Source organism: Mobula birostris, chromosome 12, assembly GCF_030028105.1.
Source record: "Mobula birostris isolate sMobBir1 chromosome 12, sMobBir1.hap1, whole genome shotgun sequence".
NCBI lineage: Eukaryota > Metazoa > Chordata > Chondrichthyes > Myliobatiformes > Myliobatidae > Mobula > Mobula birostris.
In genome coordinates this window covers 222,663-240,200 of record NC_092381.1, presented here as the reverse complement: position 1 = coordinate 240,200, position 17,538 = coordinate 222,663, and the positions used below count along the sequence as shown (strand labels likewise).

Sequence of the window (17,538 nt, the reverse complement as noted above, 5' to 3'; positions counted from 1 at the left end):
TACTGGTGAGGCCGCACCTGGAGTACTGTGTGCAGTTGTGGTCTCCATACTTGAGGAAGGATAGACTGGCTTTGGAGGCAGTGCAGAGGAGGTTCACCAGGTTGATTCCAGGGATGAAGGGGTTAACCTATGAGGAGAGATTGAGTCACCTGGACTATACCCTCTGGAGTTCAGAAGAACGAGAGGGGATCTTACAGAAACATACAAAATAAGTAGGAAAGTTGTTTCCATTGGTAGGTGAGACTAGAACTAGGAGACATTACCCCAAGATTCAGGGAAGAAGATTTAGGACGGAGATGAGAGGAAACTGTTTTTCCCAGAGAGTGGTGAATCTGTGGAATTCCCTGCCCAGGGAAGCAGTTGAGGCTACTTCACTAAGTACATTTAAGAAATAGTTAGATAGGTTTTTACATAGTAAGGGAATTAAGGGTTATGGGGAAAAGGCAGGTAGATGGAGCTGAGTTTACGGACAGATCAGCCTTGATCTTATTGAATGGCGGGGCAGGCTCGATGGGCCAGATGGCCGACTCCTGCTCCTATTTCTTATGTTCTTATGTAAATCTCCCCTCAATTTTCTACGTTCCTAACTTTTACATTCAAAGGTTTCAAAAATACATTTAATGTCAGAAAAATGTACACAACATACATCCTGAAATTCTTTTTCTTTGCAAACATCCACAAAAATAGGAGTGCCCCAAAGAACGAATGATAGTTAAATGTTAGAACCCCTAAGACCCCACTAACTCCCCCCTCCCATGCACAAGCAGCAGCAAAGCAACAATCCCCCCTCCCCACCAGGAAAAAAAAACATCAGCGCCCTCTGAGCGCTCAAGCAGCAGCAAAGCATCAATAAAGACACAGACTTGCAGCACCCCAAAGATTACTCTCTCACCTGGTAATTCGACATACCACAGGCTCTCTCTTTCCCTAATAAGGGGAAAAGAGGTGTCTCCGTTTCACAGCAAGAGGGAGGACATGACAAACAACTCGCTGATTTATGTATTAAAAGACTGTTGCGTCGGTTTTTTCGAGCTCTAACTTATTCTGAGTCCTAACTTATTCAATCTTTCCTTTTAACTCAGGTCCTCCAGACCTGACAATATCCTCATAAATTTTCTCTGTACTCTTTCAACTTTATTTACATCTTTCCTGTAGGTAGATCTACCTATGATGCTTCTTTCAATGAATTATGGACCTGAATTCCCTTTGTTCTACCACACTTCTCTGTGCCCTATCGTTCATTATGGAAGATCTACCCTGACTGGTCCAACCAAAGTGCAAAACCTCGCACTTGTCTGCATTAAATCCCATCTGCCATTTTGGAGCTTATATTTCCAGCTGGTGCAGATTCCTCTACAAGCCAGAATAGTCTTCCCTACTGTCTACTACACCGCCAACCTTGGTGTCATTGGCAAATTTGCTAATCCAGTTAACCACATAATCATCTGGATTATTAATATAGGTGACAAACAACAAAGAACCCAGTAGCAATCCCTGCAGCACACCACTGGTCACAGGCCTCCAGTCAGAGAGGCAACCATCTACCACCACTATCTGGCATCTCCCACAATGTCAATGTCGAATCCAATTTACTTCCTCATTTGAATGTCGAACAACTGAACCTTCTTGACCAACCTACTTTGTCAAATGCCTTGCTAAAGTCCATGTAGACAACATCCACTGCCTTGCCTTCATCCACTTTCCTAGTAATTTCCTCAAAAATGTACTTATGTTTGTAATTTACAACAATTTTATGTCTTTGCATTGTACAACTACAATAAAACAACAGATTTGGGTCATATGTTAGAGATAATAAACCCAATTCTGAATCAATACTGCGAAAAGTAGAAGAAGCTTCTGACCCAGGGAGCTGGAGTCAGGCTACTGTAGTCATGTAGAGTAAAACCCCTCTCCACTCACCGTTGAATGCTTCCAGAAACGGATGATTTCTTCAATATTGGCTGCTGGATTGAACAGGAAATGGTCACGCCATTCATTCCAGTCAACGGTCATTGTACCGTCTTCGTCCATTCTGCAATGTAGAGAGGGAATGGTTGGTGAGGTGGCATAGCTCTTCATCATCTCTCCTGCAGTCTTCCCAACCCTGAAAACAGGGAGCTCCCTTTCCAGAAATCTCCCCCCAGTACAGTGTCCATGCTGCAGAGGAGAGAGGGGTAGACAGTTCTCTATTATCTCTCCTGCACTCTCCCCAACCCTGACAACAGGGCCTTTTCATTACAAAAAACTTTTTCAGTACAGCTTTAATGTTACACGTCACAAGATGTAGATACAGGCCATTTGGCCCATCACTTACATTTTATTTTCCCTCCTTCCTATTAACTCTCCCTAGATTCAACTACTCATCGAGAAACTGGGAGTGATCACAGCAAATCACCACTGACTCACACAGATTGGAATGAGGGAGGAAACCGGAGCACACATGGAAAACCCAGTCACTGAGAGTGATTTACAGTGACAATTCTCAACCAACCCGCACAGATTGGAATGTGGGAGGAAACCGGAATATAGGTGCCATACATCAATGTGATGCTGAGGCTTTATAAGGCACTGGTGAGGCCTCACCTTGAGTATTGTGTACAGTTTTGGGCTCCCCATTTTAGAAAAGATCTGCTGGCATTGGAGAGGATCCAGAGGAGGTTCACAAGGATGATTCCATGAATGAAAGGGTTATCATACAAGGAACATTCGATGGCTCTGGGTCTGTACTCGCTGAAGGATAAAGGGGGATCTCATTGAAACCTTTTGAATGTAGAAAAGCCTAGACAAAGTAGATGTGGAAAGGATGTTTCCCATGGTGAGAGAATCTATGATAAGAGGGCACAGCCTCAGGATGGAAGTATGCGCTCTCAAAACAGAGATGCGGAGATATTTCTTTAGCCGAAGGGTGGTGAATTTGTGGAATCTGTTGCTACATGCAGTTGTAGAGGCCAGGTCATTGGGTGTATTTGAGGCAGAGATTGATAGGTTCTTGATTGGACATGGCATTAAATGTTACGGAGAGAAGGCTGGGAACAAGATATAAAGAGGAATAGATAGAGTGGATAGCCAGCGCCTCTTCCCCAGGGCACCACTGCTCAATACAAGAGGACATGGCTTTAAGCTAAGGGGTGGGAAGTTCAAGGGGGATATTAGAGGAAGGTTTTTTACTCAGAGAGTGGTTGGTGCGTGGAATGCACTGCCTGAGTCAGTGGTGGAGGCAGATACACTAGTGAAATTTAAGAGACTACTAGACAGGTATATGGAGGAACTTAAGGTGGTGGGGGGGGTTATATGGGAGGCAGGTTTGAGGGTCGGCATAACAATGTGGGTCGAGGGGCCTATACTGTGCTGTGCTATTCTATGTCTAACTGGGGTTGAGGAGGAGATTAAAAAAAAAGAATCAGCCATGATTGAATGGTGGGCCAGATGGCCTAATTCTGCTCCTATGTCTTATGGTCTTAGGAAGCTACTTAACAAGATAAAATCCCATGGCATTACAGGAAAGATGAACAGAGCATGGATAGAGGAACAGCTGACAGGCGAGAGGCTGCCAGTGAGTAAAGGATGCCTTGTCTGCTTGGCTGCCTGTGACTAGTGATGTTCCTCAGGGATCAGTATTGGGACCACTGCTTTTCACATTGTCTGTCAAGGATTCAGATAATGGAATTGATGGCTTTGTAGCAGGGTTTGCAGATGATAAGAAGATAGGTGGAGGGGTAGGCAGTGTTGAGGAAGCAATGTGATTACAGCTGGGCTTAAGACAAATTGGAAGAATGGGCAAAAAAGTAGCAGACCTTTATCTAAATGGGAAGAAGGTTCAAACATCAGAAGTGCAAAGGAAGTTGGGAGTCCTCGTGCAATACTCCCAGAAGGTTAATTTACAGGTTAAGTCTGTGGTAAAGAAGGCATATGCAATGTTGGCATTTATTTTAAGGAGAATCGAATATAAAAATCAATAAGATAATGCTGAGCCTTCATAAGACACCAGTCAGGCCACACTTGTAATATTGTCAACAGATTTGGCCCCATATCTCAGAAAGGATGTGTTGTCATTGGAGAGGGTCCAGAGGAGGTTCATGAGGATGATTCCAGGAATGAAGGGGTTAACATATCAGGAGCATTTGGCAGCTTTGGGCCTGTACCCACTGGAATTTAGAAGAATGCGAGAGGATTTCATAGAAACCTATTGTAACCCTGAGGCTCAGCCAGCATACGTTTGTCTAGGGGAAGACAGCCTCCAGCCCAGCCAAACTGAGAAATCACTTTTGTGTGGATGCTGCATGATGTGTTGCCCAGTTACAAATCCACACCACAAAATATCAGACAGTACACCATATGCAATTCAACAATTGAACTTTAAAAATGTTAATCACACTATAGGGTTAGTAAAGAAAATAAAAAGAGAAAGGGCCCTTTTTAATGAAACAGCCTAATGCACATGTTGGAGCTCACGGATTTCGTCCAGTCATTTCCCATCAACCTCCTCCGATCGCCGCAGACCTTTGTACCCTCACTCCTAGTCCACTCCGTATGTTGGTCTACCAACTCTCTCCACTCACGTCTTCTCTCTTCATCTCTCGCCGACAAAAGACCGCAAAGTCCCTGCTCCCAGACCCACAAGAAAGAACAACATGCCTCTCATTGGCTAACATACATGCCAAAGGCCCCGTTATCTCTAGTCATAACCCAAACATTGCTGCTACAGAAAAACCATTACCTTAGCAGTGAAATATTACAGAGAAACCATTACATTAGCAGTGAAACCTTACAGCGTGTTACACCCTCCCCCCCACCAAATTTAGTCGTGTCCTCATGACATTGAAATAATTCGCCAACCCTTCCCGCAAAAAACACAGTCCAATCCAGGTGCAAAAGGCAGTGAATTAGCTCCTCAAACAGTAGGAGTCACACTCTGTTCCCCTGGTGCTATGTAGGCCAGGCTATCCGGTGGTCTCCTAATTCTCTGAGACCTCTGTACCCCCTCACATAACCCTTCAGGTTCGAACACTACTGGGGATACTTCTGGTCTACCTGGCGAGGCCTCCCCCGACCTATCACTCGTGCCCACCTGCAACTCTGACCCTTCAGTCCTGTGGCCAAGCCCCGCTTCATCCCCTGCAGGGTCCCGTTGTAACCCAGGCTGCCCACAGATAGCACCTCCCCCCCACCACTACTTCACCTGACTCAGTGGGAGAAGGGCTGGGAGTCTCTTCCTCAATCAATGGGGAGTTAGCAAAAGGCAGCATTTACAACACATCCAGGTCCTCATCCTCGAAATCAGTATTCCTCTCAGGGGCGGGGCCCAGTCTAACCTCGCCTGCTGTGGGCCCTGCAGTCGCCCCACGTTTCCGCAGAGTCCTCTTACTAGGTGCAGGCTCCAAGTCGGGCTCTGGGTCTACCTGCACCTCTTGCCCCAGGGGCAGCAGGTGGTTCTGATATAGAATCTTGACAGACCTATTCCCATCCTTTGGTTTCACCCGGAAAACTGGTAGGTTTGGCAATTGACTCTCCATCACATAGGGCTTAGCTATCCAGCGGTCCGCCAATTTGTGTTTCCTAGGTAACCCCAAATTCCTTACGAGGACCCAGTCTCCCGGAAGAGTTGGGAGACCCTCACCGTTTGATCATGAAGAAAGAAGAAGAAAGCCCTTAACTCCACCTTTTGATCGTACCTCCTCTTATTTCCTTGATTCTGCTTGGCAGCCGTGGCCCCAGCTAATTCATAAGCCCTTTTCAGCTTTCTTCTCATGTCAGACATATACTTCAGATCAGGCTTCGGTGGTAAGTCACCCTCTTCTGTCCCAAAACAGAGGTCTCATGCCCAAACATCAGACAATATGGCGAGTACTCAGTAGCTTCATTTTGAGTACAGTTGTAACTGTGAACCAGATGTCCAACATGTTGACTCCACCTGCTCTTCCTGCTGATCTCTAGGGTCCCGAGCGTATCTAGCAAGGTCTAGCAAGGGCTGGGGATTGCCCTGTGGGTGATAGGGCGTGATCCTCGACTTCTCAACTCCAAGCATGCCCAGTAACTCATGGACAAGTCTGCTCTCGAAGTCCCAGCCCTGGTCACTATATATCCGCCTGGGAAACCATAATAAATGAAATACTTCTCCCATAACACTTTGGCCACCATAGTCGCTCTCTGGTCCTTGGTAGGAAAAACCTGTGCATATCTGGTGTAGTGGTCTGTGATGACTAAGTAGTCACTGAGTTTCCGGCATCTGGCTCTATTGACAGGAAATTCATACACACCAGGTCCAGAGGCCCGCATTCTGCAAGTAGAACAAGGGAGCTGCCCGTGTAGGCAGCGTCTTCCTCCGTGTGCATCGAATGCACAACTTGCAGTATCCTTCGACTTCTGACTTCATCCGGGGCCAGTAAAACCGGTCTCTGAGCAATCCATCGGTCTTTTCAACCCCTAAATATCCCAAGTCATCCTGAAGTGACTTTAACACAATCCTCCAATACATCTCTCGCAGAACCGGCTGGCAACGCCGAGGTCGGTCTGGGGGTGACGTGACCCAGTATTAAATCTGGGTCCGCAACTTCAACAAGGCCATTCTCTCAGTAATGGAGGCACCAGTGCGTGTTTCGCCTTCTCTGCCTGAGCCATGTCTCCCTTTTCAACCGCTGACCAAATGGTACTGATGCCCGGGTCATTTCACTGAGCAGCTGCCACATCCCCAGAACTAAATTACAGCAGCTAATTTGTCTTCAGAACAGTCACATTACAGTAAACTTGGGGGATGGCATCATCAGAAGCTCCCAATTGATCCACCACTCAATCCGGCCCCTCCTACTCCTCTGTCTTCATGGTGATGGCAAACTGACACATGGCCTTCACCCCCGGGGCAGGAATGCTCTCCCACTCCTCATCGCAGAATCCTGCGATTAAGGGAAGTACAGTTCCCATATCAAACTTCCTCAACCGTCTGTTGTGCCTTTTTCACCTCACAGCTGGTGTGTATAGACTACGTGAGATCCTCAGTGATGTGGATGCTGAGGAACTTAAAGCTGTTTTCCCTCTCAACTCCAGATCTAACAGGGGATGTCAATAGGGGTTAGCCTGTCTCCATTCCTCCTGTGATCCACAACCAGCTCCTTTGTTTTCACGACATTGAGGGAGAGGTTGTTTTGAGAGGCAGAGATTGATTGGACACGGCGTCAAAGATCACAGGGAGAAGGCCAGGGAGAAGGGCTGAGGAGGGGAAAAAAAGGATCAGCAGTGATTGAATGGTGGAGCAGACCCGATAGGCCAAATGGCCTAATTCTGCTCCTCTGGCTCACACTTCAAAACATCAACCATCATACCAATCCCAAAGTAGGCTGTGTTAACATGTCTCAACAACTACAGACTGGCTGCACTCACTCCAATAGCCACCAGGTACCTGGAGAGACTGGTTATGTCCCATATTATAATCATCATCTCTGTTACTCTGGTGGGCAAAGGACACGTTTCAAAGATGGACTCAATATCAGCCTGAAGAAATTCAATGTCAATCTGTTGCATTCAGTAGATATACCCCATGGAGGAAACCTGTTCAAGAAGGTGCTGCTCTACATGAGAGCAACCTCCGCTGTGCTGTAGCTGTTTAAGGTAGAGACTGAACAAACAAAAGACCCAACCACCAATCACTTCCGGTCAATATGCTGACTGCGTACAATGCTGCTTTGGTCGACACCTTCAGGATAGATCATGAAATCATATATTTCACTTCTTTTATGTCTGCTACATTTGTTTTTATGTCTTGAATGTGATTCTAGCCTGTGATTTGCAACTTGGAGTTCGTTTAGGTGTTTCAGCACTCTACAGTCTCCGAGGGGATTGTGGGAGGCAGAGGCAGCATGCGGGAACTTTGTAGTGAAAAAGCTGCCAACGAATGTTTGACTCCATTTCATCAATTAAAGCTCCCATTGTTCGCTGATTGAAGCAACAATGGATACTGAAACACTGGATGTCTGGAATAAACAGGCAGTGATAAAAAGCTCACCAACAATAAAAAGGCAGTCTCCCCTCTTCATAGCAGAGCGATCTCACCAGTGACAAAAAGGCAGTCTCCTCTCTCCACCAGCAGAGCAATCCCACCAGGGAGAAAAAGGCAGTCTCCCTCTCTGTAGCAGAGCGATTGTACCAGTGGTAAAAAAGCAGTATCCTCTCTCCACCAGCAGAGCAATCCCCCAGCAATAAAAAGGAAGTCAGCTGGCGTTGCAATCTCCACCGTCGCTTTAATCGGCAAACAATGGAAACTTTAATCAGCAAAATTAGTCGAGCATTGGCCAGCAGCCTTCTCTCCTCGAGATTCCTGCACCCTGCCTTTGCCTCCCAGAATCCCCTTGGAGACTCCTGAGTGCTGAAACAACCAAACGATTTCCAAACTGCAAATCACAGGCTTCAACATATTCAGAATCACATTCAAGATGAAAAACATAAAAGACATAAAAGAAGTGAAACACATGGTTTCACGATCTAACCAGAAGATGTCGACCGAAGCAGATTTGTACTCAGATGCCACCTTTAATTCATTCAACATCAAGAAAAAAAGAAATGATTATCAACTTCAGGAAATCAAGAAGGTATGAACAAGCTCCACTACCCATACATCGTGAAGCAGTAGGAAGTCTCCAGCTTTAAGTTCTTGGGAGTGGAGAAGCTCTCTTGGATCACTAACACTTCCAGTGGGAACTGAACTGAAGAGAGGGAGGAAGGGGCTGTTGGGTCACAAAAAGAGAAAGCTTGGAGACAGTGTGAAAAGGAAGATAGGCAGGTGACAGAGAAGAGATGCACTTAGACTGATGGTTTGAGATGTGTCTATTTTAATGCAAGAACATGATAAACAAATCGGATGAGCTTAGAGCGTGGATCAGGAATCGGAGCTATGATGTTCTGGCCATTACAGAGACTTGGATGGCTCAGGGGCAGGAATGGTTATTTCAAGTGCAAGGCTTTAGATGTCTCAGAAAGGATAGGGAGGGAGGCAAAGGAGGTGGGTGCGTGACACTGTTGATCAAGTATAGTGTCACAGCCACAGAAAACGAGGAAGTCATGAAGGAATTATCTACTGAGTCTCTGTGAATGTGAAGTATGTGAAGAACATAGAACATAGAATAGTACAGCACAGTACAGGCCCTTTGGCCCACAATGTTGTGCCCACCCTCAAACCCGGCCTCCCAGATAAGCCCCCACCTTAGATTCCTCCATATACCTGTCTAGTAGTCTCCTAAACTTCACTAGTGTATCTGCCTCCACCACTGACTCAGGCAGTGCATTCCACGCACCAACCACTCTCTGAGTAAAAAACCTTCCTCTAATATCCCCCTTGAACTTCCCACCTCTTACCTTAAAGCCATGTCTTCTTGTATTGAGCAGTGGTGCCCTGGGGAAGAGGCGCTGGCTATCCACTCTATCTATTCCTCTTATTATCTTGTACACCTCTATCATGTCTCCTCTCATCCTCCTTCTCTCCAAAGAGTAAAGCCCTAGCTCCCTTAATCTCTGATCATAATGCATACTTTCTAAACTAGGCAGCATCCTGGTAAATCTCCTCTGTACCCTTTCCAATGCTTCCACATCCTTCCTATAGTGAGGTGGCCAGAACTGGACACAGTACTCCAAGTGTGGCCTAACCAGAGTTTTATAGAGCTGCATCATTACATCGTGACTCTTAAACTCTATCCCTCGACTTATGAAAGCTAACACCCCATAAGCTTTCTTAACTACCCTATCCATCTGTGAGGCAACTTTCAGGGATCTGTGGACATGTACCTCGAGATCCCTCTGCTCCTCCACACTACCAAGTATCCTGCCATTTACTTTGTACTCTGCCTTGGAGTTTGTCCTTCCAAAGTGTACCACCTCACACTTCTCTGGGTTGAACTCCATCTGCCACTTCTCAGCCCACTTCTGCATCCTATCAATGTCTCTCTGCAATCTTTGACAATCCTCTACACTATCTACAACACCACCAACCTTTGTGTCGTCTGCAAAAGTGCCAACCCACCCTTTTACCCCCACATCCAGGTCGTTAATAAAAATCACGAAAAGTAGAGGTCCCAGACCAGATCCTTGTGGGACACCACTAGTCACAATCCTCCAATCTGAAGGTACTCCCTCCACCACCACCCTCTGCCTTCTGCAGGCAAGCCAATTCTGAATCCACCTGGCCAAACTTCCCTGGATCCCATGCCTTCTAACTTTCTGAATAAGCCTACTGTGTGGAACCTTGTCAAATGCCTTACTAAAATCCATATAGATCACATCCACTGCACTACCCTTATCTATATGCCTATGTTCTGTGTAAGTTTTTTACGCAGAGAATGGTGAGTGCGTGGAATGGGCTGCCAGCAATGGTGGTGGAGGCGGATAAGATAGGGTCTTCTAAAAGACTCAAGGGCCCAGTTTTAGATGTTTCAGAAAGGACAGGGAGGGAGGCAAGAGAGGTGGGGGCGTGGCACTGCTGATCAGAGATAGTGTCACAGCTGCAGAAAAGGAGGAAGTCATGGAGGGATTGTCTACGGAGTCTCTGTGGGTGGAGGTTAGGAAGGGGTCAATAACTTTACTGGGTGTTTTTTATAGGCCGCCCAATAATAACAGGGATAACGAGGAGCAGATAGGGAAACAGATCTTGGAAGGGTGTAATAATAACAGAGTTGTCATGATGGGAGATTTTAATTTCCCAAATATTGATTGACATCTCCCAAGATCAAAGGGTTTAGATGGGGTGGAGTTTGTTAGGTGTGTTTAGGAAGGTTTCTTGACACAATATGTAGATAAATCTACAAGAGGAGAGACTGTACTTGATTTGGCATTAGGAAATGAACCTGGTCAGGTGTCAGATCTCTTAGTGAGGAGAGCATTTTGGAGACAGTGATCAGATCTCCTTACAATAGCATTGTGGGCACGTGGCCAAGTGGGTAAGGCATTGGACTAGCGACCTGAAGGTCATGAGTTCGAGCCCCAGCCGAGGCAATGTGTTGTGTCCTTGAGCAAGGCACTTAATCACACATTGCTCTGCGATGACAGTGGTGCCAAGCTGTATGAGTCCTAATGCCCTTGGACAACATTGGTGTCGTGGAGAGGGGAGACTTGTAGCATGGGTAACTGCTGGTCTTCCATACAACCTTGCCCAGGCCTGCGAAGACTTTCCAGGCACAGATCCATGGTCTCGCAAGACTAACGGATGCTCATTTTTTTTTAGCATTGAAGAGAGATAGGAACCAACAATTTAGAAAAGCATTTAAATGGAGTAAGGGGAATTATGAGGCTATCAGGCAGGAAATTGGAAGCTTAAATTGGGAACAAATGTTCTCAGGGAAAAGTACGGAAGAAGTGTGGCAAATGTTCAGGGGATACTTGTGTGGAGTCCTGCACAGGTAAGTTCCAATGAGAGAGGGAAGTTATGGTAGGGTACAAGAACTGTGGTGTACAAAGGCTGTAATAAATCCAGTCAAGAAGAAAAGAAAAGCTTACAAAAGGTTCAGAGAGCTAAGTAATGTTAGAGTTCTAGAAGATTATAATGCAAATAGGAAGGAGCTTAAAAAGGAAATTAGGAGAGCCAGAAGGGGCCATGAGAAGGCCTTGGCAGGCAGGATTTAGGAAAACCCCAAGGCATTCTACAAGTATGTGAAGAGGAAGATGACAAGACATGAAACAATGGGACCTATCAAGTGTGACAGTGGGAAAGTGTGTATGAAACCAGAGGAAAGACTCTTGGCAGTGTGGAGGATCAAAGGGATCTTGGGGTCCGAATCCACAAGACGCTCAAAGCAGCTGCGTAGGTTGACTCTGTGGTTAAGAAGGTGTACGGTATATTGCCCTTCATCAATCGTGGAATTGAATTTAGGAGCCGAGAGGTAATATTGCAGCTATATGGGACACTGGTCAGACCCCACTTAGAGTACTGTGCTCAGTTCTGGTCGCCTCACTACAGGAAGGATGTGGAACCCATAGAAAAGGTGCAGAGGAGATTTACAAGGATGTTGCCTGGATTGGGGAGCCTTATGAAAAGAGGTTGAGTGAACTTGGCCTTTTCTCCTTGGAGCGACGGAGGATGAGAGGTGACCTGATAGAGGTGTATAAGATAATGAGAGACACTGATCGTGTATATAGTCAGAGGCTTTTTCCCAAGGTTAAAATGGTTGCCACAAGAGGACACAGGTTTAAGGTGCTGGGGAGTAGGTACAGAGGAGATGTCAGGGGTAAGTTTTTTACACAGAGTAGTGAGTGTGTGGAATGGGCTGCCAACAACGGTGGTGGAGGTGGATACGATAGGGTCTTTTAAGAGACTTTTGGATAGATACATGGAGCTTAGAAAAATAGAGGGCTATGGGTAAGCCTAGTAATTTCTAAGGTAGGGACATGTTCGGCACAACTTTGTGGGCCGAAGGGCCTGTATTGTGCAGTAGGTTTTCTATGTTTCTATGTTTCCTCGATAGGTACATGGAGCATAGAAAAATAGAGGGCTGTGGGTTTTTTTTCTGAAGTCTGTCCCGAGCCTTTGTGGCCCATCAGGCCAGTGCTTATGCCAGTTTCTGTGGCGTGAAGCTACTGACAGTACGAGACTTCCCACCCCCACCCCCTGATAGGACGCCCGTCTATTGCGAGGTTAACCCCCAGCATTTTGCCTTTACCCATTTTCAGCTGGGTGGACTGGAGCAGTGTGGGGTTAAGTGCCTTGCTCAAAGACACAACACGCTGCCTTGGACGAGACTCGAACCCACGACCTTCAGATCGTGAGCCCAACGCCCTAAGTACTTGGCCACACACCACACCGAGGGCTATGGGTAACCCTAGGTAATTTCTAAAGTAAGTAGATCTTCGGCATAGCGTGTGGGCTGAAGGGCCTGTATTCTTCTGTAGGTTTTCTATGTTTCTATGTTTTTAACACCTCTTTGATAGTAGGGAAGACTCAGGAGCACCTATACCATCTTAGGAGTCTAAAGAGGGCAAATTTGCCCCAAAAGCTGCTGTTAAACTTTTACCAAAGTATAATTGAGAGCATACTGACCTACTGCATGATAATATGGTACACTAGCTACACCAAGATTGACCAAAAAGCACTTCAACAAGTGATCAGGATAGACAGAACATTACTGAGACACAACTACCAGATATAAAAACCACCTACAACTGACGACATCTACAGTGGGCTCAAAAATTCCTGATGGACTCATTCCATCACAGTAATCACTTGTTCAAACCATCCATCAGGAGATACAGGAACATCTCTGCATGGACATCCAGACTGAAAAACAACTTCTTCCCCCAAGGCCGTCTTGGAACTGAACAATGCCCCACACCCATCCATAGTCAATCTCTTAGTGCAATACATGGGCATGTGTTAGAGGCAGCTACAATTACTACAACATGTTAAAGAGATCTGGACAGATACACAGATAGAAATAATTTAGATAGGTATGGGTCAAACGCTGACAAATGGGACAGCTCAGGTGGACACACTGGTAGAGGAATTTAAGGTGGGGGGCTATATGGGAGGCAGGGTTTGAGGGTCAGCACAACACTGTGGGCCGAAGGGCCCGTAATGTGCTGTACTGTTCTATGTTCATTGATCAGCATAAACAAAGTGGGCCAAAGGACAGTTTCCATGCAGTATTTGAGAAGGCAACGAGGAACGCAAAGTGGGACTCCTCGAATTGTTGCTTCAAAGACTGAGCAAAGTTTGAAGCAACACTGATGCCATGAATTTCCATACTCTTTCAAACACACCCGCAAAGCAACAACAAAATACACAACAGTCGCCTTTGTGTCCAAAGCTTAAGAACAATTTAAATAAAGACATTTGTGGCAGTTACAGCCTGAGGTTCCAGGGAAAACAGCTTACGAGTGAAGAATCTTCTGTGCATTCTGAAGGTTGATCTGAATTCCCAGAGACTTGAGTGACTCGACAATCTCGACAGCATCAATCTTGCCTAAAGAAAAACAGTAGTTCAGTAAAACTCATTGAGACTAAAATCTTAAGATCCAGCACAGGACTGCAGTACAGCAACCAAGAGGCAGCACAGGACTGCAATGGAGCGACAAAGGACAGCACAGGACTGCAGTGGAGCCACAAAGGACAGCACAGGACTGTAGTATAGCAAACAAGAGGCAGCACAGGATTGCAATGGAGCCATGAAGGATAGCAGAGGACTGCAGCTGAACACAGAACAGTACAACAGAACAGGGCCTTCAGCCCATAATGTGTGCCAACCGTGACACCAAATGAAACTAAGCCTATCTGGCTGCACTTGATCCATACCCATGTTCCCCTAAATGACATTTTCGTCTCTGGTTCCACCTCCCTCCCCGCCAGCCTGTGTCAGGCAGGGTCTTGGCCCGAAACGTCGACTGTACCTCTTCCTAGAGATGCTGCCGGGCCTGCTGCGTTCACCAGCAACTTTGATGTGTGTTGTATCAGGCATCCACCACTCTCTGTTGCTCCAAACATCCCTCTGAAACTTTCCTCCCACACATTGCCTATATCCTATATGTATCTGTCATAATTCTTTCAGGTTGCCCCTCAGCCTTCACTGCTCTAGAAAATATAAGACAAGTTTGTCCAACCCCTCCTGATAGTTTATACCCTGTAATCTGGGCAACACCCTAGTGAACCTCTTAGCATCCTCTCGAAAGCCTCCACATCCTTTCTGTAACAGATGAACACAGAACAGATAACAGTATAAACCCACCAGAAAAGGCCCCCTTTATTTCCATTCTTTACCTCCTGCCAGTCAGTCAATCTTCTATCATTGCTAGTCTCTTTCCTGTAATGAACTCTCCACTCACTTTAAATGGATGTCTCTGGTATTAGCCACTGCCACCCTGGGGAAAAAGGTGCTGGCTATCCATTCTACCTGTGCCTCCTATAGTCTTATACACTTCCATCAAGTTGCCTCTCATTTTCCTTTGCTCCAAAGAAAAAAGCATTAGCTCACTCAACCTATACTCAGAAGACATTCTCTCATCCAGGCAGCAAAGATTCAGAACTGAAAACAATACTCTAAATGTGGCCTAATCAGAGTTTTAAACAGCTGCAACGTGACTTTGTGACTCTTAAACTCAATGCCTCAACTAAAACACAGCACAGCACTGCAGTACTGTATGCATGGCACAATGGAGGTCACTCCCATCGCAGTCCCTGCCCCCCTCCACAATGTCTCCAAACTCTACACTGCATGCCATTCACCAACCTTCCCTGTCAGGGTACAATCATCTTCACGTCATCATAAATGTCAGTAACACTCACCATCATTATTTTTATCCAAGCTTTTGAAAGCTAGTCGAAGTTTCTTCTCATGATTGTGGAGGTAGTTAGTGAACTCTTTGAAATCCAGCTCATTGTCTTGGTCACTGTCCCCAGACTGTAATATTTTCTATTGAAAAGCAGAAAGGGGAGTCAGAGTTACACAATTTGGAAACCGGCCCTTTGGATCACTGTTTCTACGCTGACCGGCAAGCACAGCGTCGATATACAGCCCCCTCCCCAAAATGTTACCACACATATCCCCTTGTCCAGTGCTCTTTCCAAATCCTTCACAATCATTAACATAACATTAGAAATTAAACAGAAGGATTTACTCAAACCCTCAGAGTTTCACCACCTCTCAGTAAAATTACAGCTAATTACGGTGCACTTTCCTGCATGAGGCTATTTCCGGTGGTGCAGTCGCAGTTGAATTGGCACAAGGCCTCACACAGGACCGGGAGAGAGAAATTGAAAAAAGGAGCTATCATGCGATTTTGGCTTATTTCAGCAGTACAGTCATGATTCATTAGCAAGGGCAAATAAAAATAAGGTAGGGACAAGTGGAGCGGTTGTTGTTAGAGTGGACCAAAGCTAGACTGGGGAGGCTTTGGTGAGAACGGGCATGGGCAAGGTACGTACAGTGAAACCCCATTATAACGTGATCATTTGAGTCCATAAAATGTCATCGTGAATAAAGCAGGGTCGTGCTAAATCAGGGTTCAAGAAAATCAGCGTTCAAATTGATCTAATGTTGACCTAACATCCTAAAACACCCCTATTTTTGCCCTATTTGACCCGTTTTTTGCACGTTTACCTTCTGGCAAGTAAATTACCTTTGAATTAAAGAATTCCATGAATAAATCATTGTTGTTACTGTAGAAATTAAAACATAAATTAATTTTTATAAAGCTTTTTAATACACAAAACAACAAATAAAAACATTCAAGAATATTAGCAATCATCAATTACAGTTTATTTCATTAAAAAAGTGATCGCGTGTTCCTTGCTTAAACATAGCATGTCGCTGAACGTAGCCACCTTCGTCTAAGAGAGTTTTTAGTTCAACTGGGTATTCGCTGGTGGTGGCACTGTTAGCTGAGCAAATTTCTCCTACACTAACACTTGAGAAATCCTGTGACGGCATTTAAACCGGTCTAGCCATCCATTGCTATCTTTGAACTGTGAGGTTTCTCCATTGATCTGCTTGTCAAACTTCTCAGCTTCAGCTTTGAGAATAGGACCGGAAATTAGAAGGCCTACTGAGCGAGCTTGAACGAACCACTCGTACACAGAGTCATCGAGGCTGACATCTTTGGCTGGCTTCAGGCGTTTGGTTTTTAGTCCTGCTTCTTCTTCAACTTTACAAAGCGACGCGCATAACTTTTCTTTGGGAGATTTCCAGCCATGAAGTGTTGATTCCGGTATCCCGAGGTCTCGTGCAACTTAAGTTTGACTTTTAGTCTTGATCGTGTCAAGTGCGTGAAGCTTATCTTTCACAGAAAAAAATTTTCTTTTTCTAGCAGTTTGCTTCATTTTCAGCAAAAAAAAAGTCCAATGACCCACACAAAATGCTAGTGGAACGCAGCAGGCCAGGCAGCATCTGGTCGAGACCCTTCAACAGGACCAATGGAAAAAAGAGATAGTAAGAGATTTGAAAGTTGGGGGGAGGAGGGAGAGACCCAAAATGATAGGAGAAGACAGGAAGGGGAGGGATGAAGCCAAGAGCTGGGAAGTTGATTAGCAAAAGGGATACAAGGCTGGAGAAGGGGGAGTATTGATTGACATGGACATGGATGGACATGGAGGCCAATGACTCATCACGTTACATACGAATTTGCCTTAAATCGGGGCGCGTAAAATCGGGGTTTCACTGTATCTGGTAAATTTCTTCTTCATTCTTCATCCCTGTAATGAGAAATGCAGAGATGGCAGAGGAACTGAATGCGTATTTTGTATCAGTCTTCACAGTGGAAGACGTCTGCAGTATACCGGATATTCAAGAGTGTCAGGGAAGCGAAGCTTGTGCAGTGAAAATTACGACTGAGAAGGTGCTCAGGAAGCTGAATGGTCTGAGGGTGGATAAATCTCCTGGACCTGATGGAATGCACCCTTCCGTTCTGAAAGAAGTTGCTGGAGAGATTGCGGAGGCATTAACAATGTTCTTTCAAGAATTGATAGATTCTGGCATTGTACCAGATGACTGGAAAATTGCAAATGTTACTCTGCTATTTAATAAGGGTGGGAGGCAGCAGAAAGGAAACTATAGACCTGCTGGCCTGACATCAGTGGTT

At 45.6% G+C, this 17,538-nt stretch overlaps 1 protein-coding gene across 1 annotated transcript in view; it reads right to left on the bottom strand.

Annotated features, from left to right (window-relative positions):
• Positions 1–15,374, bottom strand: part of LOC140205710 (mitochondrial adenyl nucleotide antiporter SLC25A24-like) — a 65,615-nt gene extending 50,241 nt beyond the window's left edge. The window contains exons 1-3 of the mRNA XM_072273242.1: positions 15,248–15,374; positions 13,844–13,931; positions 1,921–2,032 (exon numbers count right to left, since the gene is read on the bottom strand). Of these exons, the coding sequence (XP_072129343.1) occupies positions 1,921–2,031 (111 nt within the window). The 5' untranslated portion in view covers position 2,032; positions 13,844–13,931; positions 15,248–15,374. The remainder of the gene's footprint in view (positions 1–1,920; positions 2,033–13,843; positions 13,932–15,247) is intronic.
• Between the last annotated feature and the right edge of the window lie 2,164 nt (positions 15,375–17,538).